The sequence below is a fragment of the Aegilops tauschii genome, chromosome 5 (assembly GCF_002575655.3).
Source record: "Aegilops tauschii subsp. strangulata cultivar AL8/78 chromosome 5, Aet v6.0, whole genome shotgun sequence".
NCBI lineage: Eukaryota > Viridiplantae > Streptophyta > Magnoliopsida > Poales > Poaceae > Aegilops > Aegilops tauschii.
In genome coordinates this window covers 435,963,363-435,987,409 of record NC_053039.3, presented here as the reverse complement: position 1 = coordinate 435,987,409, position 24,047 = coordinate 435,963,363, and the positions used below count along the sequence as shown (strand labels likewise).

Here is a 24,047-nt window from a genome sequence, read left to right as displayed (position 1 = left end):
TGTACTAATGATACACGATTCTTCCATCCATTTGCTCGTGCATCTCGTGCTTAATTAATTTACATTGCGCGCAGCCAGCGAGAGGTCATCTCGCTCGCTCGATCATGGTACAAATAAACACACAAAGTACGTGCAGCTACACGTTGATCCACGACGTACAAGTACACATGCATATCTCGTCCGATGGACGGACAGATGGCTTAACACATTTAGCTTCCGGGGGCAAAGTTGGTGGCGAAGGCCCACGCGTTGTTGTTGACCGGGTCGGCGACGTGGTCGAAGAGGTTCTCAACGGGCCCCTTTCCGGTGACGATGGCCTGCACGAAGAAGCCGAACATGGAGAACATGGCGAGGCGGCCGTTCTTGAGCTCCTTGACCTTGAGCTCAGCTGCGGTGTCGGGGTCGTCGGCGAGGCCAAGTGGGTCGAAGGCGCCGCCTGGGTAGATGATGTCGAGGCCCTCGCCGAGGGGGCCGCCACCAACGCGGTAACCCTCGATGAAGCCCATGAGCACCACCTGAACCGCCCAGATGGCGAGGATGCTCTGCGCGTGCACCAGGTTGGGGTTGCCCAGGTAGTCGAGGCCGCCCTCGGAGAAGATCTGGGCGCCAGCCTTGAACCACACGGCCTCGCCGAACTTGATGCCGTTCTTGGACAGGATCTCCGGGAACACGCACCCCAGGGCGCCGAGCATCGCCCACCGTGAGTGGATCACCTCCAGCTCCCGGTTCTTGGCGAAGGTCTCTGGGTCAGCCGACAATCCGGCGGTGTCCCACCCGTAGTCGCCGGGGAACTCGCCGGTCAGGTACGACGGGGTCTGCTCGGAGAACGGGCCCAGGTACTTGGGACGGTCAGGGCCGTACCTACACATTCATCCATCCATCAAAAAGGTGCATTAGTCCAGTGATATGATGAATGTCGCGGGGAGAGAGAAGAGAACCATGGGAAATACTAGCAGCACGTACCAGATGCTCTGGGGCGCGCTCTTGACGGTCCGGCGCATGGTGATGCGGCCGCCGAAGTCGCCGACGCTGCGGACGAGGTCATCGCGCCGCGGGGCGGTGCCGAGGAAGCTGGTCGTCTGGTGCAGCGCCGACGCGGCCATTTCGCTGGTGGCTGGGGCTGCCTGCGAGCTCAGTGAGATGAACTGGTGGATGGTGTGTGTTTGGGTGGAGATGTCCGGTGCGCGAGGTGGATCTTTATACGGCGACTGAGGTGCGCAGGGCACAACTGGTGGACGCGGGGCGCGACACGTCCGCGCGACCCCATTGGCCGCCCCGATGCCTCTGGATATGGGTCGGTATCCGGCGTCCCCAGTGTGGCCACTCGCCGGCTGCCACCTGGAGGCAAACCGGATTTGCTCACCCACGAAAAATAAATTAGAGAGATACACACTCTTCTGTACATACAACATGATGAAAGGTTTACTGCAAACAATAGATACAAAAACAGGCTAGCCGGAACTTAGCACATGGATGCTGGAAGCAACGTTTAATGTAAGCGCAGGGTTCGTGTTTGTATGAGCATATAGCCTATAGTACAAGGCTATAAATTTTGGAAAACGTTTATTCTAAACCGGATGATTTTCTCGCCCGTCAAACTGCCTCCTCTGGTTGACACGTGTTCTCTGCGGGTCCCGTCCACTTTGTTAGTTGGAAAGAAGGGATTGCATGCATCGATAATTCATTGATCGTGTGCATGACGCACATATATAGGTACAAGATGGACCGGCCTCTACTTGTCTCCCAAGATGTACAAATATACGAGGGGGAATACAGACCCAAGTCCTATACACATGCGGTAGACAACGTACGCTCAACACCCCCCGCAGTCGAAGCGTCGCCGGAGACACAGAGACTGGACCGAAACTCCTCAAAGACTGGGGTCGGTAGTCCCTTAGTCATAACATCGGCAAACTCCTGAGTGGTAGGAACATGCAAAACACGAACCTTCCCAAGAGCCACCTGCTCGCGAACGAAGTGAATATCGAGCTCAATATGCTTTGTCCGGCGATGATGAACGGGGTTGGCGGAGAGATAAACGGCGGAGACATTGTCACAGTAGACGATCGTGGCCTTAGGGACCACACAGAGCAACTCCTGAAACAGCTGACGGAGCCAAAAGCACTCAGCAACGGCGTTAGCCACTGCCCGATACTCCGCCTCGGCACTCGAGCGAGAGACCGTGGGTTGTCGCTTGCACGACCACGAAATCAGCGAAGGGCCGAGGTAGACACAATAGCCTGACGTAGAGCGACGCGTGTCGGGGCAGCCAGCCCAGTCGGCGTCGGAGTAGGCAACCATGTCGATGGAGGAGGAGGCCGTCAGGGTGAGTCCCAGGGTCATAGTGTCGCGTATGTACCGAAGAATACGCTTCACCAGAGTCCAGTGGGAGTCACGCGGGGAGTGCATGTGAAGGCACACCTGCTGGACTGCATATATATTGCAAGTCAGGCCTAGTGAGGGTGAGATACTGCAGGGCGCCCACGATGGAGCGGTAGAACGCGGCATTGGACGCGGGGGAGCCCTCCGAAGCAGACACCTTCGCCTTGGTGTCGACAGGCGTGGAGGCGGGCTTGTAGTTAAGCATACCCGCGCGCTCAAGAAGCTCATGAGCATACTTCTGCTGATGCAGAAAGAACCCATCGGCACGGCGAACGACCTCAATGCCCAGGAAGTAGTGCAGCGCTCCCAGATCCTTGAGGGCAAACTCATCACGAAGACGAGCCGTGAGCCGCTGAAGGAGCTCAGGCGAAGATGCCGTCAGGATGATATCGTTCACATAGAGGAGCAGGTACGCAGTAGCAGTGCCCTGATGGTAGACGAATAGAGAGGCGTTGGAGCGGGTCATGCGAAACCCAAGCTACTGCAGAAAACCAGCCATGCGCTGGTACCACGCCCGGGGGCCTGCTTCTGTCCATAGAGGGACCGAGAGAGCAAGCAAACGTGGTCGGGATGCTCGGCGTCGACGAAGCCAGTCGGCTGCTCGCAGTAGACCCGTTCCGTGAGGTGGCCGTGCAGAAAAGCGTTGGAAACGTCCAACTGATGCACAGGCCAGGCACGGGAAACTGCTAGCTGAAGCACCGTGCGAATCGTGCCCGGTTTAACGACCGGGGCGAAGGTGTCGGTGAAGTCCACTCCAGCACGCTGGCGGAAGCCGCGCACCACCCAGCGAGCCTTGTAGCGCTCGAGAGAACCTTCCGGGTTGGTCTTGTGACGGAACACCCATTTGCCGCTGATGACATTGGCGTGAGGGGGTCGCGGAACAAGATGCCAGGTGCGGTTGCGCAGCAACGCATCAAACGCCTCACGCATCGCGGCGAGCCAATGTGGATCACGGAGGGCAGCGTGTGCGGACGAGGGGATGGGCGACGGTGGAGAGGATGATGTCGACACCGCGCACGCATACTCATCAGCGGCATAGCGCGTGCTGGGCCGGTGTATACCGGCGCGAGACCGCGTCACCATGCCAGCAGGAGGCGGGTCGACTGCGGCAGGAGCAACGAACGAGGATGACGAAGGGTTCGTCGCTCCCGGCACTACCGCGGGACCAGCGCTGAGCGGAGCGACGGGGCCAGCCGGAGGGCCGCAGGCCGCAGCAGCCGGCGGGGTGGGAGCCGAAGGGCCACCCAAAGCCGCAGGAGGCCGCACCGGGACCGAGGCCGAGGGACCCACGGTTGGGGCCGGGGCCGCGGGAGGGGACGCCGAAGCCGAGGGGCCCGCGGCTGGGGGCGCTGAGACCACGCCAGGAGGGGCCGGAAGGAGCCGCGCCTGGGCCACATGGGGCCGCGCCGGGGGCTGCACCAGGGCCGCGTCTGATACACCATAAGAGGGCGCTGACTCCTCTGCAGAAGGGGGTACCTGGTGAAAAGGAAATGCCCGCTCATCAAAGTACACGTGTCGGGAGGTGTACACACGGTGGGAGACAGGGTCGTAGCACCGGTAACCTTTGGTGTTAGGGGGATATCCTAGAAAGATACAAGCTACAGAGCGAGGGGCGAGTTTGTGTGGCGTAGTGGAGGCGGTGCTAGGGTAACATAGACAACCGAAGATGCGGAGACCATCGTAGGAGGGAGGAGAACCGAAGTGAAGTTGGTGCGGAGTGTAGTTCCAGCGGGGACGACAGGGCCTAATGTTGACGAGGAGAGTAGCAGTGGCGAGAGCATCGGGCCAAAACCGAGGGGGCACGTTGGAGTGGAACAGCAATGTGCGGACGCAGTCGTTAAGAGTGCGGGCAATCCGCTCGGCTCGGCCGTTCTGCTGTGATGTGTAGGGGCATGTGAGACGAAAGGTGGTGCCGTGAGACGCTAGGAGGTAGCGAGTGGCAGCATTGTCAAACTCTTTTCCGTTGTCAGTCTGGAGGGCGAGAATAGGGCGCCCAAACTGGGTGGTGATGTAGGAGTAAAAGGCCGTGAGGGTGGCGAGAACATCGGATTTGCGATGGAATGGAAACGTCCACGCAAAATGAGAGAAATCATCTAGTAGGACAAGATAATATAGGAAACCGGTGTTGCTCGCAACTGGAGATGTCCATACATCACTATGAATTAACTGACACGGAAAAGTAGAAATAGTGTTTGACTCGCTAATGGGTCGACGAACATGTTTACCGATACGGCAAGCATGACAAGTGTGCTCGTCGAACTTATTACATGAAAATGAAAAACTCTTAAGAATCTGACGAAGGACGGTGGAGTTGGGGTGACCCAAGCGTGCATGCCAGAGGTCAACACCGGCGGTGAGGGCGACTGGAGAGGCGGTGGTGGTGGCGGTGGAGGCGGAGTGCACCGGGTACAGGTCGTCGGGGCTGTCACATCGGTGGAGCACCATCTGTCTGCGGGCGTCCTTCACAGAGAAACCAAGGCCATCAAATTCAACGGTAAGAGGATTGTCACATGCAAGATGACGAACGGAGACAAGATTTTTAACTAGGTTAGGTGAGACAAGAACATTAGTCATGTTAACAGGTGTAGAAGTAGACGGAAAGAAACTATGACCGACATGAGTAATGGGTACGGAGGAACCATCACCGAAGGTGATGCGGTTCGAAGTGGTGACCGGGAAGGAAGAGACAAGGTTACCGGGGTGCAACGTCATGTGGGTGGTAGCCCCCGTGTCCATGTACCAATCACCGCCGCCTCCGTAGTTGAAGGGAGACGGTGCCGAGTGCAGCGCGGCGAGGAGTACGGGGTCCCACGGAGCCGGCGGGAGGGAGTAGCCCCCGGTCTGGAGCGGCGCGGGGGGCGGCACATAGCCGCCCTGCGGCGAGTGGCCGGACGGAGGAGCGGGCGCCAGCGGGTAGCCAGCGCCGCCTGCCTGGTACGGGGCCGTGGCGTAGCCAGCGCCGCCCGCCTGGTACGGGGCCGCGGCGTAGTGCGCCTGAGGGCCGGCGGCGTGCGGGCCGAGGATGCCTGGGGCCCGCGCACTGGCATGTGGTATGCATGGACCACCCCGGTCCATGGGTTGGTGCCGACCGACCAAGGCAGGGCGGCAGATGATGGCGTGGAGCCCCCCCGTACCCCGACTGCTGCTGCTGCTGCTGTGGTGGCCCGGAGCGACCGCCTCCGCGGCACCGGTTGCGGCGGCCGCCGCCCTGCTGCTGCTGCGGTGCTGGAGTAGGAGGCGCGGGCGGGGCCTGTGAGAGGAAGAACCCCGGTGGCGCGGCCGGGCGCGGGTGAGGCAGGGCCGACGGAGGCGCCCCGCGAGAGGTCCCGGCAGCGAGGGCGGTGTGTTGTACGCGCGCCTTGACCTTCTTCATCCGGCGCTCCTCCAAGCGCAAATACGCGGCGACGGAGTTGAAGGTCGGGTTCGGCAGCAGGGAGAGGTTGGAGGCCGCGTTGCCGAAATCCTCGTTGAGGCCGGCAGTGAGGGTGCTGAGCATGAGTTCGTCCGACACCTTGGCGCCGATATCGCGGAGCTCGTCGGCGAGCCGCTTAAGGCGCATGCAGTAGTCGTCGATGGAGGAGTCATCTTGGTGGCACCCAAAAAATTCCTGCTGCAAGAACACGAGACGTTGAAGCTTATTATCAGTGAAGAGGTTGTTGATCTTGGTCCACACGGCACACGCGTCGTCATCCTCCGAGATGACCGTGTGGAAGATGTCCGGCGAGACAGTGAGATAAAACCACCGGATGAGAGAGGCCTCAATGGCTGCCCAATCCGAATCGCCCGCCATGAGGTCGCCATCAACGCTCCCGTCGACGTGCTCGAGGAGGTGGTACTCGCGGAAGAGGAGGTTGAAGTAGGTCTTCCACGCGTAGTACGAAGAGTTGGACTGGTTGAGCTTGATGGGGACACGGGTGTGGATGTCGAGATCGCGAACGGCGGTGGCGTCAGGCTCGGGTCCGGCGAACGGGTTGGAGTTGCTGGAGTGGGAAGACGCCATGGAGGAGCTGCGGCAGTGGGAGGGTGGTGGCAGCTCGGATGGGTTAGGGTTTAGCGGCGGCGGCGCGGGTAGGGTTAGGGTTTAGCGGCGGCGGCTAGAGGAGAAGGGGGCAGCGGCGGCAGAGAGGAGGGGCGGCGGCTGCGGGGAAGAGGGAGGCGCGGCGGCGACGTACAGCGGCGGCGGCGGGTGTAGAGCGGCGGCGACGGGTTTAGGCGGATGCGAGGAAAGGGATCGGCGTGCTATCTGATACCATGTTAGTTGGAAAGAAGGGATTGCATGCATCGATAATTCATTGATCGTGTGCATGACGCACATATATAGGTACAAGGTGGACCGGCCTCTACTTGTCTCCCAAGATGTACAAATATACGAGGGGGAGAGAGAGATACAACGGTATAAATACAGACCCAAGTCCTATACACATGTGGTAGACAACGTACGCTCAACACACTTCATCCCCACCGAGCCTTATCCTCCTCCCAGGATCCAGCCGCGGCTCATCTTCTTCCCCTCGCCTTTCCTCTCGATCTGGGACGAAGCAGAGCCACACCACCGAAGGCCTCCTCCCCCGCCCTCCAACCCACGTCAGGGACTGCAAGCCCGCCGCCTCAAGCCCGCTGCAATCCAACACAGTCGCCACCAGCTCCTACAAGCAATTTTTTTTCGCGGTGCGGTCGCTCGCATCTGCGACCGGGGATGACGCACGCCGTTGCAACGTCCGGGGAGAAGCATGCTTTTGCAAGGGCACACTGCAACATGGGGCCAGCTGCGAGGGGTGGGGATCGCCGTTCGCAGCTGCTGCCATGGAGCATCTGGAAGCACCGCCGAGAGTCTCCGGCGCTGTGAGGCAACACTCGCCGGAGCCAGCCGGTATTGCGATGTAGCATTCTAGCCGCTGCAAATTGGAGGGGGCGCGACGCGCATGGCATAGGTTCTGTGGTGCAACCTCGTCGACGCGCTGACGCTGAGACGCAGGGTGCTGCAAGTGACCGGCGGTGAAGCTGCAATGGAGCGCTCGTCGGTGGAGCTGCAATGGGGCGCTCGTCGGCAGCAACCCCGTGCTTTGATGTAGCACTCGCGTGGGGCGGCTCCCCGTGCGGCAGCGTAGCGCTTGCCGGCGGCTCTCGAAGCTCGGTGCTTCAATGGAGCTTTCACGCGGCGGGTCCCGTGCTCCGATGCAGCGCTCGTCACCGGTGCTACAACGCATCACCAAGGAGGAGACCAAAGGCGGTGGCGCTCACTGTGTTGTTGCAACGCAGCACGCAAGGGGCGGCAGGCCACGTTCATGGCCAGTGCTGCACCGTAGCACTCGCCGGCGGCTACTCGTGCTCCGTTGCAACACTCGCTGGCGACTCCCGATGCTGAGAGATCGAAGCAGAAAGAGGGGACTGTTTTGTGCGATGGGAGGAGGAGACTGCGTGCGTTGACCATTCCACCGCTGAGAGGAAGGGATCGGACGGACACGGTCGGGCTGATCTAACGGTCCGTGAGGCGGCTTAAAATTTTCTGGCATCAGCCGGATGATTCGTAGCATGCGCCATAAATTTTAGGGAGATATAAGGTTATCGTCCACACAGTCAGTGAAAAGGAATTAATATTTGTTACGACAAGAATAAAATCAAATAATGGTTAGCACTAGGAACAATGCTACACATAGAGACGACATCCTACGGAATCAGCTAACAGGCTTGTGTGGCCAAAGGTCCAACTAGGAAGAGTGTTCATGTGTGGAAATAAACAATGTCATGAGATGGTGAAGATAAACGTTGATACCTCCTTTCATTATGAAACACTCTCAGGTGCTTGTGACGCCGTGGCTCGTGACGACCGGGGTGATTTTGTAGCCGCAGCAAGTTGGTTTGTGGCCAATATCCGTGATGTGGATTCTGCAGAGCTAATTGCAATAAGGAACGGACTATACTTGGCGGGCCATATCGACCGTTCTAAGGTGTAAATCGAGGCTGATTGTTCCTTTGTCGTTGATACTAACAACCAAATTGAGCACTACTTAGGTCCTGAGCTAGCAACCATCACGGAGTGCAAACAACTGATTGTGCACGTTGCAAAGATATCCTTCAAACACTGTTTCAAATAGGCAAATCATGTGGCAGACGAAATAGCAAAGAACTCTTTTTGCAATAGATTTTTGGGTCATGGGATGACGAGATCCCTGATTTTATTTCTCATTTGCTTGCAAATGACATGTCCATTATTTGAGGAATAAAATCTATTTGATGTAAAAAACACTTTAGTGAAGACAAATTTCCAACCTCACTTTAGATCCTTGTGATGTCATATAATTTGCACAAACGACAAAACATAGGGAGCACGACATGCACTTTATCCTTGTGCTATCATAAAGTCTGCACATGATGACATGCTAAATATTGCATCCTCGTACTAATATACAATTTGCAATTGAACGCGTGTACTATGATTTACACAAATCAAACATGAGTATGTTATTGTATCAAGACTTAGAATCACAATTGTTGCAAAACAAAAAATATCTAAAATTGTTTGAAATTACTAAAGATGGAATTAATGGCAGCCTATCACAACTACACATTTGAAGAAACTTTGCCTGGATCTTCAAGCACGGGATCATCTATTACACACCAAACAAGACCACAACATGATCTAGGACGAGCAAGACTTGCGCATGATCATCAAAAAGCTTGTTTAGCTATATTTCCAGGCATAGAGATAGGGGGTACTTTGTTCACTCATCGACATGTACACGATACCATGGATAACCACCTCAACATGCATTGTGGCATCAACAACTATACTCAGTGCAAAAGTATCTCCCAGCATCCATTTCTCAACGTTGCATCATCGGCTCTCCAAACCAAGAATCTAAATCAAGGCCAATATGACTAATATATTGGCATTGAGGGTTTACGTATCATTTTTGGTAAGTATCGTTTTCGCACATACCACCCAATATTACTCATTTAAAGGATGTTGGAGTGCCTGCCTCTTGGGGTATTCGCGCCCTCACACACCCTCCGCCCCGTCAGATCCAGCCGTGGCATGCACCGCTGCCAGACTGGCGCGCTCCCAATCATCTGATCGCGTTGGTCCATGCCTCACCGCCCCATGGCTCCAGGGTCCATGACATGTGGGCTATGGACGTATGCACGTCCACTATGTGTAGTGTCCTTTGCGGTGATCCCTCGTGCACGTATCTTGCAATGGGTAAGAGCGGGTGTCCAATGTTTCGTGACTGCTTCACTTGTGTGCCTCCACTCGGCTAGTACAACTTCGCTTGTACATCCCACCCCTCACCCGACAGATGACTACTTGACTGGTGTATCCCCACCTAGCTAACGATGCTTTACTTGTCCACCACACCCCTCACCTGACTCGCGCCTGCGTCACTGGTATACCACACCTAGCTGATGGTGTTGTGTTTGTCTACCACACACTCACCCGACTGGTAGTTGACTCCGAGGCACTGTGAGCCGACACTGTGTTTGGCATGTATCTTGAAGTGTGCTTCACTTATGGACCCCACCCCTCACCCAACTGGTTTTTCACTCTGGGGTGTTGGGACCAGGCTCCTTTTGCTAAGAAGCTTTGGTGCGTGCAAAATCATGGTCAAATGTTTTTGAGCATCACAAGGATTCCTATCTTCAGATCCAGTGGTTGCCTCTAGCTGTGAGGTGCAATCTACGTACGACGACTTGACGCAAAGAGTATGCTTGTGTAGTGGCGGCGGTCGGTTTTAGTCCATCGCATCCAGTTGCTAGGATCTTGGAGAAGTGGTGGTGACAACATATGATTGAATCTGATGGTGGTGATTCTCGAGTACCCGGTCTCGAGCTCCGGGGTGAAAACCTAGGTCTGACACGAGTTAGTCATACATGGCAATGGAGATGTTTATGCGTCATTACCTTGTTGAAGGCATCGCTCGGATATGCTCGGATTAGTTCTTCAGGGTGAAAACCTAGATTCCGACTTTTGGTGGTTGGATCCGGTGATGACGGCGTAGTGTCGCTCCCTTCCTGAAAGTGCTGCTGCTGAAGAACATCGTTCTCCTTATGATGTCATGAGATGGATAGTGTGGAACAGTCGTTGTTGTAGTTTGTTGGTCGCTGATTTGTTGTTTTTTCTCGCTTAGGCATGACTTCGATCTTATATGACTTTGCTATTTGCTTGTGGGTTTTGTCATCTTAGCTATGCATAGGCCGAATGTGCACTCATTGTTTGTGTATCCACTTGATGCTTCGTTATGAGTCAATAAATTTCACCCTTTGTCGAAAAAAATATTTTTGGGCATCTTGAAGTTAGGTTCAGATAGAGTTGTCTCACATCAATGAGGAACTGAGATTGTTCAAAGCTAGGAATGGCCCTAAGATTTGTTGTTGCCAAACACAAGCACATGAAAACCCTAATCAGGAGATCGGGAAAACGCCATCTAGAACCTATACGACCAGCCTCCATATCACACACTTTGATCTTCGTTTCTCTTTAAAGCAGGTCTTTTGCCATCACATTGACAGTGGAAGTTAACACTGAAAATGCGCAACTTGGATATAATAGTGGAGGAGTCACTCCAAATATATTACTATCTTCATCGCCTACTACATTTGAAAATACCTCTGCTAGGTAAATAAAAGTAATTACTTACAACGTTGTTAATATAACCGACATGACTACTTCCCGATAATGTCAAAAAACAGCACCAACGCAAGGAATGGAGACAACCATGTTCGTCGAGCTCTCTTTTCAACAAAGAGAAGTTGTATTGGCGATTGGAAAGGCGAGTACAACCGAATCAAATTTGGTAGAATTGTGTTGTCTTGTTTGTATAGCAATCACACAACTAACAATTCTCCTTATCCAGAGGGTAGACTTTCTTTATGAATGCCACCTCTTCTGTTGTTGAAATAATGGATGTGAACATGGATAGTACACTAGAATCATGTTTTTGTATATCCATGTGATGTTGCTGGAGATAATGATCCGCTTTTGGTTTTGTTCAAGGAAAAAACACGCCCCTGTTGTTGGGTTATTAACTGCTTCTCTACGACTCATTTTGTTGTTGGTTGTTTATGTGGTTCCTGTGTTAACATGCTTCATCTTCCTATGCACTGTGTAATATTCCTTGGGCTTGTCCCTATGTACTATATGTATCATTCCTTGGGTTATCTTCCCTGCATAATCTAAAATTAGGACCAGGTTTTTTAGTATGGATCGCGCTTGATGATGGAGACATACACGATTGATCTCTGAGATCTCAGTCGTCTATTACTAGGCTGTTGACGTTAGCTTTGCATATGCCCTATCATTTAATATAGGGGGCGTTTCCTTTTACACGCCATTCTCTGACACACTTTGATGTGTTGTTAAAATGATAGGGTGTTGCCACGATAATGAAGATTTCATATGCAACCATACTGGATTTGATGCTAGAACTGGTTCCTTGTTATGAACAGAAAATTTATGCAGGTAAAAGAGTGTGTGTCACCATCACTTCAATACTTCTATGTTGTTGTTTGAGGTCACACTAGTTCCTAAATTAATATATGGCATTATTTTGCTCAATGTTGATGAAGCTGAGGACAACGCTGCTATAGAAGCCATCATATATGGAGAATTCATGCAACACAAAGATTAGAGATTATAACTACAACGAAATGAAGAGGTTGCGGTACGTAGGAGAACATACGCTTAAATAAATTGTTGGTTGTAGCAAATAATTGACGAGAAAAACTCTTCAAGGGTTGGTTTCTTGCAGTAAGGTGAATGAGATCCTTCTCACGGTAGATACAGTGCAATTGGCATCGCCGTAGAGGCGGAGCGACTTGTGGCGGAGGAGCAGTAGACCGACGAGACGACCGATGCTGGCGAACTTGTTGCCGACCCTAACGTTGTCATGGAGAACCGCGTCATCCTCGAACTTATTGCCGACCCCGACGTTGTCGCGGAGAACCGCTTCATCCTCGAGTCTATCGAGGATGAGTGAATAGCAGCAGCGAAAGCCAACATGAACTGGAATAGCTTTTCAGATATAATCATGTATCATATTTTATCTAGGAATGATCTATATATAGTTCCCATGGTCGGCTGTCAGAGCTTTTATGTTGGAGCCGCCTCTCGCAGCATCTCCTTCTTCCGCACAATCTCTTTTCTTTCTTTGTTTCTCTCAAGAACACACACGATATGAAACACACACGCATACACATAACTCACACACACCATCCACTAGCTTTGCCGAGAGGCTCTCTCCTTGGTGAACACATTGGCTTTTGTTGTGCCCCTCACGGTCTCTTTTCTCATTCATTTGTTCAACTTAAATTAACCTATCTAGCCAACTGGCTAGCCAACCGTATAATTAACCTATGCATGCATGCAACTAACGATTCAATGCATGCACTAACTACGTGTACCTATACTACTTGTCATTGACCCGGCTAGTACTTACATATTGTGCACACATGCACGCTTCACAAGTCACATGTCAAGATTTTATCATCCTTGGAGGGTGCTTGGATACGTTTTAGTCTCATGACTAAAAGTAGTGGAACTAAAACTTGCTAGCCTCACCCATGCTTGGATCCAAATACTAAATAGACTAAAATCAAGTTAATGAGCATTTATTAGCCTTCAAACCCTCCAATCCAGAACTCGCCTGTGTTAAAGAAGAGGAGTTAAATGAGGAGAGAGAAGACTAATCCACATTTTAGTAGGGGTACCCCTGACTAAAAAATTTTAGGTGGTGTTTGGTCTCTAGTCTTAGGACTTTTTCTAGTCCCTAGGACTTTTTGAAAAAGACTCTCAAGAAGGTGCTTCTAAGGACTTTTAGCAAAAAGTCTCAAAAAAGTCCCTCCCTGTTCGGTTTGCTAGGAACTTTTAGGGACTTTTTTTAGTCCCAACATAAAAAAGTCTCTGGACCAAACACCCCCTTAGTCTCAAAACTAATTTTAGCCCCTCTTTAGTCAGGGGTGCTTGAAACTTTAGCCTCTCAAAGAGACTATTTTTAGTCAGACTAAAATAAGTCCCTTGAATCCAAGCACCGTCTCAGCTGCATTTGTTTCGCCAAGTTACCGCAATTGGACATAAAGTTCATATCAGACCTTGCACATAATCAAGCAAAAACATAATTCAAATTGTTCATTCAACCTCTCAGCTGCATTTGTTTCGCCAAGGACACAACGGGGATATCAGTGTAACAAAGTGGTAGAGAACTTAGTGTCAGAAGAAGAAATAGTTTCACAGGTCTAGGCCAGGTGTGGCCGGTCGGAGCCAGATGAGTACCTGCCTTTGGGGGCCGGAGAAACGAGGCCCTCCCGGTAGACGTGCCACGTCGCTGTGAGACTAAAACCGATCTCCTTGCCGGCGCTCACCACTTTTCGACCGGTGAGGTTATACACGCCGTACCGCCGCGCCCCGTAGAACAAGGCGTCGCCCTCTTGGGTCACGTGGGCAATACCCAGCCACTTGAAGTCGAAGCCACCGCCCATGAATCGAACGTCCACCGTGTGCTTGACGACCCAGGTCTCCTTCCTGTAGTCCTGGAGCACCCACACCCTGACCGTCCGGCTGCCTTCCGCGAACGCCGACGCGCCTAGCGTCCCATCCATACCGACCAGCCGGCCAATCATGCGGCCATCCTCCGCCGGGCCGTGCATGCCGCGGAACTTCTCCGACTCCGTGTCGAACACGATCACCCGCGGGAACCTTCTCATCCAGTGCAGGCAGCCGCGGAGCATCACCGGCGCGTCGTTGAGCTTCCACCTGGTGTAGCCTCCGTACGAGGTGGAGGGGAGAGCCCTGACCCCGGGCCGGCCCGCCGCCGCCACGCTGTACGCGTAGTGTTTCCGGGTCACCGTCTCCCGTTGCCGCGGCGGCCGGCGTCGCACAAGATCTGTCCGGTGCCATCTGTAGAAGAGGACGCGGTGCTCGGCCGTGGCCGCGTGGAAGTAGAACCCGGCGACGTGGTGGCCATAGTCGAAGCCGCCGGGCACTGGGGCGTGTTGCCCGGTTGTGGGGTTGTACGCCAAGTACTTGGTGTTGGTGGAGTTGGGGCGATGATCGCTTCGCGATAGGAGGAGTAAGCCGTGGCAGCAGCCATGGAGGACCACGCGCTGCTGGGCTTCGCCGAGGCGGAGCGCCGTGGCCGCTGGTTGGCCCAAGGGGAGCGTGTAGATGGCGTAGTCCCAGTCGCTGCCGGGGGCTCGGGCGCGCCGGCGGAGGAGGACGGCGTGGGGGGCACGGCCGTGGTGGGCACGCTGGAAGGCGTGGTCGGACAGTAGCCCATGCCACGACTTGCACACGGCTAGGAACCGACCGACGGACTTGGCAGGAAGGCGGAGGAGGATCTCCTCCACGACGTCCTCCGGCAACTCCAAAGCCAACTCTGCCCGACGGCTTTTACAGACACGTTTGGGATCCATGTGGTACTGTCTTGTCTTAGCTAGGGTTTCCTTTCTCGATCGGCGGAAGGGTTTCGTGAGGCCTATCTCGGACCCATCGTATACGTTTCATATATAGTATAGGCCACACGCGACGTATGTGAGCAAGATTGACCCAATTCGTGACCAAAACAAAAACTTGTCCTTTTTACTCTGCATACTAGATTTGTGTCCAGTCAAACTTTGCAAAGTTTGACAAAATTTAAATATATGAATATCTACAATACCAAATATATATACTATGAAACTACATTTCATAACGAATCTAACAATATTAATATGGCGTCGTGAATGTTGATACTTTTGTCTAGAAGTTTGATCAAAGTAGAGTTACTTTAACTTCAGACAAAACTGATATGCAGAGTTAAAACGAACCAGAGGAAGTTCACGAATAGCCCTAGCAGCATGCCCATGCATCGGTCTTGCACCAAAACTTACTAGATATAGATATTTTTTTAATCAGCTTATTAGTAGACAACACGACGCGCCGATTTTTTTAACACGGTACAAACGCCGACTCTCATACATACGCGCCTACACTCACCCGTATGAACGCAAACACGCATACCCTACTCCCATGAGCACCTCCGAGAGACTGAGCTGGCACATCATCTTTAGATTGACGAAATCACCACAGACACTTTCATAGTCGACGGGAACGTGTCCTTCCAATGAACACACATCGCCGGAAGCAATGACGGAGCTAGGATTGGAGCAAGCCCCGGGCCCAAAAAAATTTTCCACGAGGGAAAAACTTAACATTCATAAGGCTTTTAGCTACCTCAAAAGAAACCCCATACAATATATGGCTCAATTGCATGAAAACTTTAGAATTTAAACTCAATGCTTAACAATACAATAAAATAAATAAATAAATGACAAAAACTACAAAGAACAATACGTGAAAAAAAGAGTACCAAATCAATAGTTTGCTTTGCTTCATCAGTGCCTCGCATAACATCATGAACGGTGGGAGAAGAGTCAACACCTTCAAGACATCAAAACAAACATTTTCATAAATAAAGGCATAAACATCATGTGAAACAATTATCATTGATAAAAATCTAAAAATGTACCACTTCGAGGAGTTAAAAGCCCTTTGCGAGACCTATATGATTGAAAGTGATACACAATATCATCATCATCATCAGTACTTGCAAATACATCTCGCGCAACATAGCAAACCATTCTTTAATTCAGCCAATCATCACTCGTTCATTCTATTCCTCAACTCAGTCTTGATTATACTCATAAACTCTTTCCACTTATGCGGTTGCAACAGGAAAAATCACTTCATCTTCTTTTTCTACAATATAAAATGAAATTGGCAATTACATTAATTTGAGTTCAACAATGCCCTAGGTATTTGACTGGATACAACATGGTATAAATTTCAGTTCAAAGCATCTTGTACACTGATACAACTACAAATAAAACATAGTTTAAGTAGAAAGCATCAAGGAGGAAACACGGGAAGCATCAAAGAAAATTACAAGTTACGGCAGCCGGCAGTGAAGTAGCGTCACACGCGCGAACGACGAACAGGAGGGCGGCGGCCTACAGCCTGGGAGCAGGGGGAAAGTGGGTGGGCCGGGGGCGGAGCCACGGCGGACGGCGGCGCGGGCGTTGGAGTCCCTGCTGCTGCTGGAGATCGATCGCGCTGTCCGCATGCGTGCGACTTGCGGCGGCCGCGTGAGCGTTTCGTCCAACAGCGCTGCGTTCTCTTTTTTTTTAGAACACCATATAACTTTATTTAAACAATGTTTGTAGGGATACAAGCTATTGGTGGGGGTGAGGTGAGCCAAACATGGCGCCCACTCTCCAGAGAAGTGGCAGCTTTCACTAGACTATGTGCTTCAATATTGCATGCTCGATTTTCATGACTAATGGACACCTCCTGGAACAACGCCTTTTTCGCGAGAATCTCCTTGATGATTACGGCATAACTGCATGGGTTATCCTCCTTGATGTTGCGAACCACTTGTAGACAATCCGTACCAATTTGTAACCGTGAGAGGTTTAGATCAAGAGCTAGCGACATTGCCTCACTGCATGCAATGGCTTCAAGTGTCGATGGATGTGTAAGACCTTCGAAAACCATTGAGGACGCGCCCAGGAAGGTACCGCTCACATTACGGCAAATTGCACTTACAGCTCCCTTCCGTTCTCCTATGTCTATACCTCCGTCAACATAAATTTTGGCACTTCCCACAGCAGGAGCTTGCCAGCCGCCCCGGGCAGGCCTACGGGGTTGGCTGGGCTGGTTAGACTTCTTGACTGGTAGCCCTTCAAGCTCTGATAGAAAACGCTGGATAAAGGAGAACGTCGATAGCGGACTCTGAAATTGTTGCTCGTTAATCACTTTCCGGCGAGCCCACCAAATGGACCATAGTGTTATCAGGACCGTCACAACTTCTGCATGTGATGCTACTTCGATTAGATTGAACAACCACAACTTAGGATCCTCCTGATCACGTGACTGAACAAGATTCACAACATCATCATCCATCAGCGACCATACTGCTTTCGCCATGTTACAATCTATGAGCGAATGGTGCCACGAATCTTCAGCTGCATTGCAGACAGAACAAGTCGCCTCCTGCGCCATGTTCCGAGATAGCCTTACATCACCCGTCGGGAGGGACACATGAGCAAGTCGCCAAGCAAAAAATTTAACTTTAGAAGGAACCTTGATGCCCCATAAATCAGACCATTGCCGGCGAGTTCCTTCAAGGTCGGACGACCCCGGTCGGTGCTCGAGCCAGTCCTCTCTTTGTCGCTTCGTCTCCACTAGTAGCCGGTAGGCTGAGCGGACAGAAAATCGTCCGGAGTGCTCATAGTGCCATGCCCAGGTATCCGGCAAGTTGATTGAACTTAGCGGGATGTTTAGCACCACGTCCGCATCAGGTGGGATCATATGCTCTCGTACAGCCTCTATGTTCCATGCATGCACGGCTTGGTTAATTAATTCACTAACAAACTCCGGCGGTGTTGCACTGCTTGCACAAATCGGCTGTAGCTTATGGTCGCGTGGCAACCAGTTATCAAAAACTGTGTCTCTTTTCCATCACCAATTCTCTGGATTACGCCCAGCTTCAACACATCCCTACCTTCGCAGATGGACCTCCAGACGGTCGAAGGGCGTGAACCAATAACAGCAGTTAGGATATTTCCTTCAGGAAAATAGACTGCCTTTAAAACTTGGGCACTAATGGAATCTGGGTTAGTTAACATTCGCCATGCTTGTCGAGCCAATAACGCGAGATTGGAGAGCTCAATGTCCCGGAAGCCTAGACCACCATCTCGTTTCGGCCTACTCATCTCGTCCCACGAAACCCATGCTGTTTTGCGCTCACCGTCCTTGCAGCCCCACCAAAATTTTCTAAGCAAAGAATTTATATGCTCGCAAAGACCTCGAGGTAATTTGAAGCACGCCATCGAATAGGTGGGTACGCCTGAGCCACCGACTTGATCAAGATTTCTTTCCCTCCACAAGATAAAGCCTTCTCCATCCACCCTCTTACACGAGCCCAAACCCTATCCTTGAGATATTTGAAAACTCCATTCTTAGATCTACCCACGGACGAGGGCAATCCCAAGTATTTCTCCGCTAGTGATTCATTTTGGACCCCAAGGGGTCCCTTAATCTGCCCACGAGTTGCGTCAGAACAACCTTTTCCAAAGAAAATAGAAGATTTGTCCATGTTTACCCTTTGTCCTGACGCCTGACAATAGATGTCCAGAGAATCCTTAATTTGCCGGGCTCCCACTTCATTGGCTTTGAAGAATAAAATGCTATCATCTGCAAAAAGCAAGTGATTAATACATGGTGCAGTGGGGGCCACTTTGATCCCAGCAACATCATTAGTGATATTTCGGCCCTTCAAAATACATGATAATCCTTCAGCCGCTAGCAAGAATAGATACGGTGAAATAGGGTCACCCTGCCGGAGTCCCCTAGATTGCTTAAATTCTTCCAACTTGCCCCCATTAAACAACACTGAGAAAGAGACCGAAGATACGCAACTCATAATCCGTTCAACCCAAATAGTATTGAAACCCAGCTTGATCATAACTTTCTTCAAGTATGCCCACTCTACGCGGTCATAGGCCTTCATCATGTCGAGCTTGAGAGCACAAAAAGTATTTTTCTTCCCCCTCTTGACTTTCATATAGTGTAAACATTCATAGGCAGTGATCACGTTGTCGGTAATGAGTCTACCTGGCACGAAGGAAGATTGCTCCATAGAAATAATTTCCGGAAGGATGAGCTTCAGACGGTTAGCCAGTACTTTCAAGACAATTTTATGTATCACGTTGCACAAGCTAATAGGTCGAAACTGAGACAAAAGTGTCGGTTTTGATACCTTAGGGATGATAACAATGAAGGTTTTGTTGATCTCTTCCGGAGAATCCTCACCATTGAGAATCCGTAATACTATGCCAGTCACCTCTTCACGACAAATATCCCAATTTTTCTAAAAAAAAGTGTGCCGGGAGGCCATCCGGGCCTGGGGCTTTGGTTGGGAACATTTGAAACAATGCCTCCTTAACTTCCTGTTCACAAAACGGGGCATTAAGCTGCTGATTCATCTCCGCCGAAACTCTACAAGGGATATGCGATAGAACCTCTTCCATACCCACTGTTCCTTCAGACGCATACAAGTTTTTATAGAAATTTGATGTCATCTGGCCAAGCTCATCCTGGTCTTCACAAACAGTGCCATTAGCACGGGTGAGCTTGTCAACTCGGTTCTTCCTTCGGCGCGCCGAGGCCTTCCTGTGAAAGAACGCTGTATTATTATCGCCCTCCATTAGCCACTGGATGCGAGATCGTTGACGCCAAAGGATCTCTTCTCTATAATTCAATTCAGCAATGCGTTCTTGATTTTTTAACTCTGCATGCATTGGTCCCGTCCTGCATGGGTCAGCACGCATTGCCTCAAGGTGGCCCTTGAGCTCCCGCAGCTCCTTGCGGACTGAACCAAAGGACTGCACACTCCAGGAGGTGAACGCAGCCGCAACCACGTCCAATTTCTGTCGTAGCTCCGCGACCGAAGAGCTCTTCGGCCTGCTCGACCATGCCTGTTGCAGTACCCTAGAGAATTCTTCGTGACGCTCCCACATCACTTCGTATCGGAACGGACGAGCGATTGCAACTCTCCTATTATTAGCTTCAAGCTCATTCATCAACAGTATAGGGGAGTGATCAGATTTTATAGCAGTAAGATGCCTCAGAGTAGCAAAAGGAAACATGTTACACCACTCATTGGACGCAAGTGCCCGGTCGAGACGGACACGACAATATTGGCCACCTGTAACCTTCTTCTCAAATGTCCAGTCCATGCCCACGTAGCCAATATCAGCTAACCCGCAGGCATCCACCACCTCTCTAAACTGTTGAATCTGCGTCCATGCTCGATCACTCGGACCCAAGTGTTCTTCCCTGCGGAGCACTTCATTAAAGTCACCGATGCACATCCATGGGAGGTCCCGCTCATCCGCTCGCAGGAACCTCATCATATCCCATGTTCTATATCTTAAGCTTCTATCCGCCTCTCCATACCAACAAGTCAGGTGCCAAGGGTCCTTTCCAACTTCCTGAACCACCATATCAATATGATACTTGGAGTAATTCCTTAGTGTGAGGTCTACCGTGTTCTTCCAGTAGATGCACAGCCCCCCACTCCGTCCAGAACTACCAACTCCATAGGCACTATCAAAGCCAAGTGTACTCGCCAAACCTTCCACCCGATACTTTGCAATTTGCGTTTCCGCAACACAAAGGGTCGTCGACGCACATTCCCGCGCGAGGTCGCGCAATTCTCGAACTGTCGCGGGGTCGCCAAGCCCCCGACAGTTCCAACACAAGGTATACATTAGGCACGGCGGCTCTCCACCTGGGAGGCCACCAAACTCTGGATTGTACTCTCACTATGCCCATCAAAACCATCTTCTATTCCTGCACTTGCCCCTTTCTTGAGCTTCTTCCTCTCTCGTGGGGTGACAAAGATAGCCAGGGGTGGGGGTGCAGCAACAGAACTAGCTGCAGATACACCATCGTGCAGATCCTTGTGAGCGGCAGGGACAACCTGCTCATTGCCCATCAACACGTCCATGGCCGAAAAAGCATCCGCCACCACTACTGGTAGAACCAATCTACCCTCCTCGTCGAGCCCCCAACCCCAAGGCCGGGAAGACAGGCAAGCTATCCCCCTGGTCAGCCCGAGGGTCCAGAGCGATCGGAGGTGAGGGGTAGAAGCAGAGGACGGTAGGGAAGACTCAACGCCGGCTGGACGCCGGCGGAGTAGGTAAACCGTAGTCGCCATTGGCTTATTGTGCTTATTGTTTCTTATGTCTATGGCAAAAAAATTGAAGACAAAATCAAAGCAGTTAAGTTCATGCGGACTATGATAACCTACCGCCAGGGCTCTCGGCGGTAGGTTTGTGTGAGCTACCGCCGTTGCCTATGGCGGTAGGTCCGTAAGCAGCCGTTAACGGCTTGACGGCCGTCAGCCACACCTACCGCCAGAACCTGCGGCGGTAGACTGTGCAACCCTACCGCCTGAAGGTTTGGCAGTAGCAAAAGGGTCAGATCTTGAAAAAGTTTCAAACTGGGGTCAGATCTCGATTTTGTTTGACAAAAGGGTCAAAACACGAAATTTTGCCCCGCCGATGCACACGCCTCGATATTAGCAGTTGCGGAAGTGAACACGGTAAATCTGTGAATATTGAAATGGATGATGAGTACACTTAACCAAGTTGTTCTCTGATAAACAGCCGGGCAGCGGGGCATTAGGGGTGGGGGGTCAGTTATGTACTTGAAGAAAATAACAAGAGAAGGGTTAATAAGAAATAAAATTAAATAACCCCATGGATCAATTCCAAAAGAGAAAAATTGTTGCTGACATGCGTCCTTTATCTTCTGTATCCCCACTTCCCAGATAATCTGGACAGTTAAGGCTTTGTTTTATCGTACATATACACATCATTTCTAGCGGAAAGGTTTGCAACTTACATAAATTCAAAACTTAATACTCTGATGATCTCTAGTAACAGAAAAATATAGCCATGGAAAACTGCAAAGATCACTAAATTTTGAAAAATAGTTTAAGTATATTATGGATTAAAAAGATTGACCATTTATAGATGCACCTTTTGAGGTACAACAGCACTGTTGAATAAGATATCAGATCGTGGTATATGAAATCTGTCTTTCTTCGCATTGTTGTTGGTAATCTCTTCAGAAGAGTTACAATTAATCCTTGAAGGCGGGCTTAGCTTGTCCTTCTGATAATTTTGTTCAGTCTCATGTGCTGTATAAACCTATTAATCTGTTTCCTATGGTGTAATGTTCTCATAGATTTTAAGGTTTATAGTGTCCTTACTTGCGCTTGTACACATTTGAACCCTGTTAGACATTAGTTGACCAGAACCGATCTAATTATTAATGGGAGGACGTGAACAGAGTTGAGCGCTGAGTTAAACATATGCTAGTTTCTGTCCGGAAACACAGGTTAACTAGGAAGAGGTAAATAGTTATTAAGTCTGCTTTCTGAACTGACAATTCTCTTGAGCAAGTAACATGTTCCTGAATCTACAATTGTCTCTTGAGCAAGTTACAAATTTCTGAACCGACAATTGTCCCTTGAGCAAGTAACGCGTTTCTCAAGCAAAAATTGTCTACAGGAGTAGAGTCCGCATGTCAGCTGATCATCACTTGATTGAGCTGTGATAAGGTAGCAGAAATCTGTTCAAGTACAAATAGGAGACTACCCAATATGCATTATCTTACGATGCTAGTTTACGCAGTGATGATAAATTAATTAGGCGTGCACAGCACCCTTATGAGCTAGCTAGAAATATCTGTGTCATACATTCTCCTTTTTCAGTTTGTGTTTCCTTTTGGTACATTAATACGTACTGAATGCACAAATGATTTCTCTGCAGCTGCATGTCAGAACGCAGAGCTTCTTTGGGCAGAATCAGCTGCAAGTGGGAACAGAGAAGATGGTGACAATGAAAGTTTACGATGGTCTGTGAGGATTCTTGCACGATTTCAGGAGAGAGCTTGAGGTCTCAGCTGGATGTGAAGGTGAAACAATTACAGTACTGCAAGAAGAACTTGAGAGTTAAGCTGACTCTCAAGTTTAAGGAGGTGGAATACTTGAGTATGCAAAGCCTGGAACAAGAGCTTGGGAAAGAATATAAGCTTCCTTGCATGTTTCCAATACAATTAATGAACATAAATTTTGTGTATGCCGTATACTCGAGAAAATATATGTATGGTGTTTCTAAGAGTAAATTGTAGAGTGTAGAGTGTAGAGAGAGTCATATATTGATGTTCGTTCAGTACCTCCCCCGGTTTATCTACGCTGTAGAAAGTAAGCACAGTTACTAGCCGGTTGTGGAGGGTAGAAGGTAGTGAAGGGCTATAAAGGATTCTTTCGGTTGAGGACCGAATGGACATTTTTCCTTCATTGCCATCATGCCAGGATATTTGCTTCCATATGTTCAAACAATGATGTTGGTGAGATAGTGGCTATTTTTGTCAAGTCGTGGATGCCGCATAGCTGATATACTTTCTTCTGATTTACAGTTTATGATTTGTTACATTCATATACCAGTCGTGTTGTTTGTGGATTGTTTGAATTTTACACGTCAACTACCAAGAAAAAGACATCTCTGGTTTTCATCAGCGTCTGTGTATTGCCTATTAGAATCCTCTCTGAATTTAACTATAGGGTAGTCTTGGATTTAAATCTTCCAGAATGCATACACTTCATCCATGAATGTTCATGCATTTTGAATCACTTTCAGTTGACTCAAAACATAATAAGAGAAAATGTGCTCTTAAGAGTAGATGTTTTTTCCTGGTGATGTAGTTGGCTGCAGTTGTTCTTTCTTGCTAAGAGAATGTTTAGTTTGTATACCCACCTTATGGTGTCTCTTGGCACTTCAGAGAAAGAAAGTAGTAAAAGCAGTGTGCAGCTCCAATTTCAATCCTTGTACCCCTTCTTTCCAGAAATCTACTGCTTATGTAGTTTATAAATTATCTTAAATATAGATGATGAGAAAACAATGTTTTGGCCGATGCCGGCAGCTAAGCTCTCCTCTGTCTTGGCTTCCCAGCTTTCGTCTTTCCTACCAGACTTCCTGGTCGTCGGGGCGTCGAGGCTGCTCCATATGTTTCTTGCGCCCCCCTCCCCGCGGATCCTGGCACGCCTCCTCCAAGGTATTAC

The 24,047-nt window shown here is 50.4% G+C and overlaps 3 protein-coding genes across 3 annotated transcripts; all 3 read right to left on the bottom strand.

The window, feature by feature from the left end:
• On the bottom strand, positions 1 to 1,222 carry LOC109749131 (chlorophyll a-b binding protein, chloroplastic). The gene is made up of 2 exons (XM_020308118.4): positions 964 to 1,222; positions 1 to 861 (listed from the first exon to the last, which is right to left on the bottom strand). Exons 1-2 carry the CDS (start codon positions 1,101 to 1,103, stop codon positions 210 to 212), a joined length of 792 nt encoding a protein of 263 aa, XP_020163707.1. The 5' UTR covers positions 1,104 to 1,222; the 3' UTR covers positions 1 to 209.
• Positions 1,223 to 12,107: 10,885 nt separating this feature from the next.
• Positions 12,108 to 14,787, bottom strand: LOC141022957 (F-box protein At3g22700-like). Its single transcript, XM_073499248.1, has 2 exons — positions 13,649 to 14,787; positions 12,108 to 12,339 (listed from the first exon to the last, which is right to left on the bottom strand). The coding sequence occupies exons 1-2, from the start codon at positions 14,785 to 14,787 to the stop codon at positions 12,108 to 12,110; spliced, it is 1,371 nt and encodes a 456-aa protein (XP_073355349.1).
• A 4,594-nt stretch (positions 14,788 to 19,381) lies between these two features.
• LOC141022956 (uncharacterized) lies at positions 19,382 to 20,325 on the bottom strand. The gene is made up of 2 exons (XM_073499247.1): positions 19,525 to 20,325; positions 19,382 to 19,411 (listed from the first exon to the last, which is right to left on the bottom strand). The coding sequence occupies exons 1-2, from the start codon at positions 20,323 to 20,325 to the stop codon at positions 19,382 to 19,384; spliced, it is 831 nt and encodes a 276-aa protein (XP_073355348.1).
• Positions 20,326 to 24,047: the final 3,722 nt, after the last annotated feature.

Excerpts from the sequence above, each read along its gene's own strand:
- LOC109749131 (XM_020308118.4), bottom strand. The coding sequence starts at position 1,103 with ATGGCCGCGTCGGCGCTGCACCAGACGACCAGCTTCCTCGGCACCGCC. Across the intron at positions 862-963 it reads AGCGCGCCCCAGAGCATCTG|GTACGGCCCTGACCGTCCCA; the intron begins GTACGTGCTGCT and ends ATGAATGTGTAG.
- LOC141022957 (XM_073499248.1), bottom strand. The coding sequence starts at position 14,787 with ATGGATCCCAAACGTGTCTGTAAAAGCCGTCGGGCAGAGTTGGCTTTG. Across the intron at positions 12,340-13,648 it reads TCTCCGGCCCCCAAAGGCAG|ACTCGAGGATGAAGCGGTTC; the intron begins GTACTCATCTGG and ends CATCCTCGATAG.
- LOC141022956 (XM_073499247.1), bottom strand. The coding sequence starts at position 20,325 with ATGAGGTTCCTGCGAGCGGATGAGCGGGACCTCCCATGGATGTGCATC. Across the intron at positions 19,412-19,524 it reads TCACCCGTGCTAATGGCACT|AGTTTCGGCGGAGATGAATC; the intron begins GTTTGTGAAGAC and ends TATCCCTTGTAG.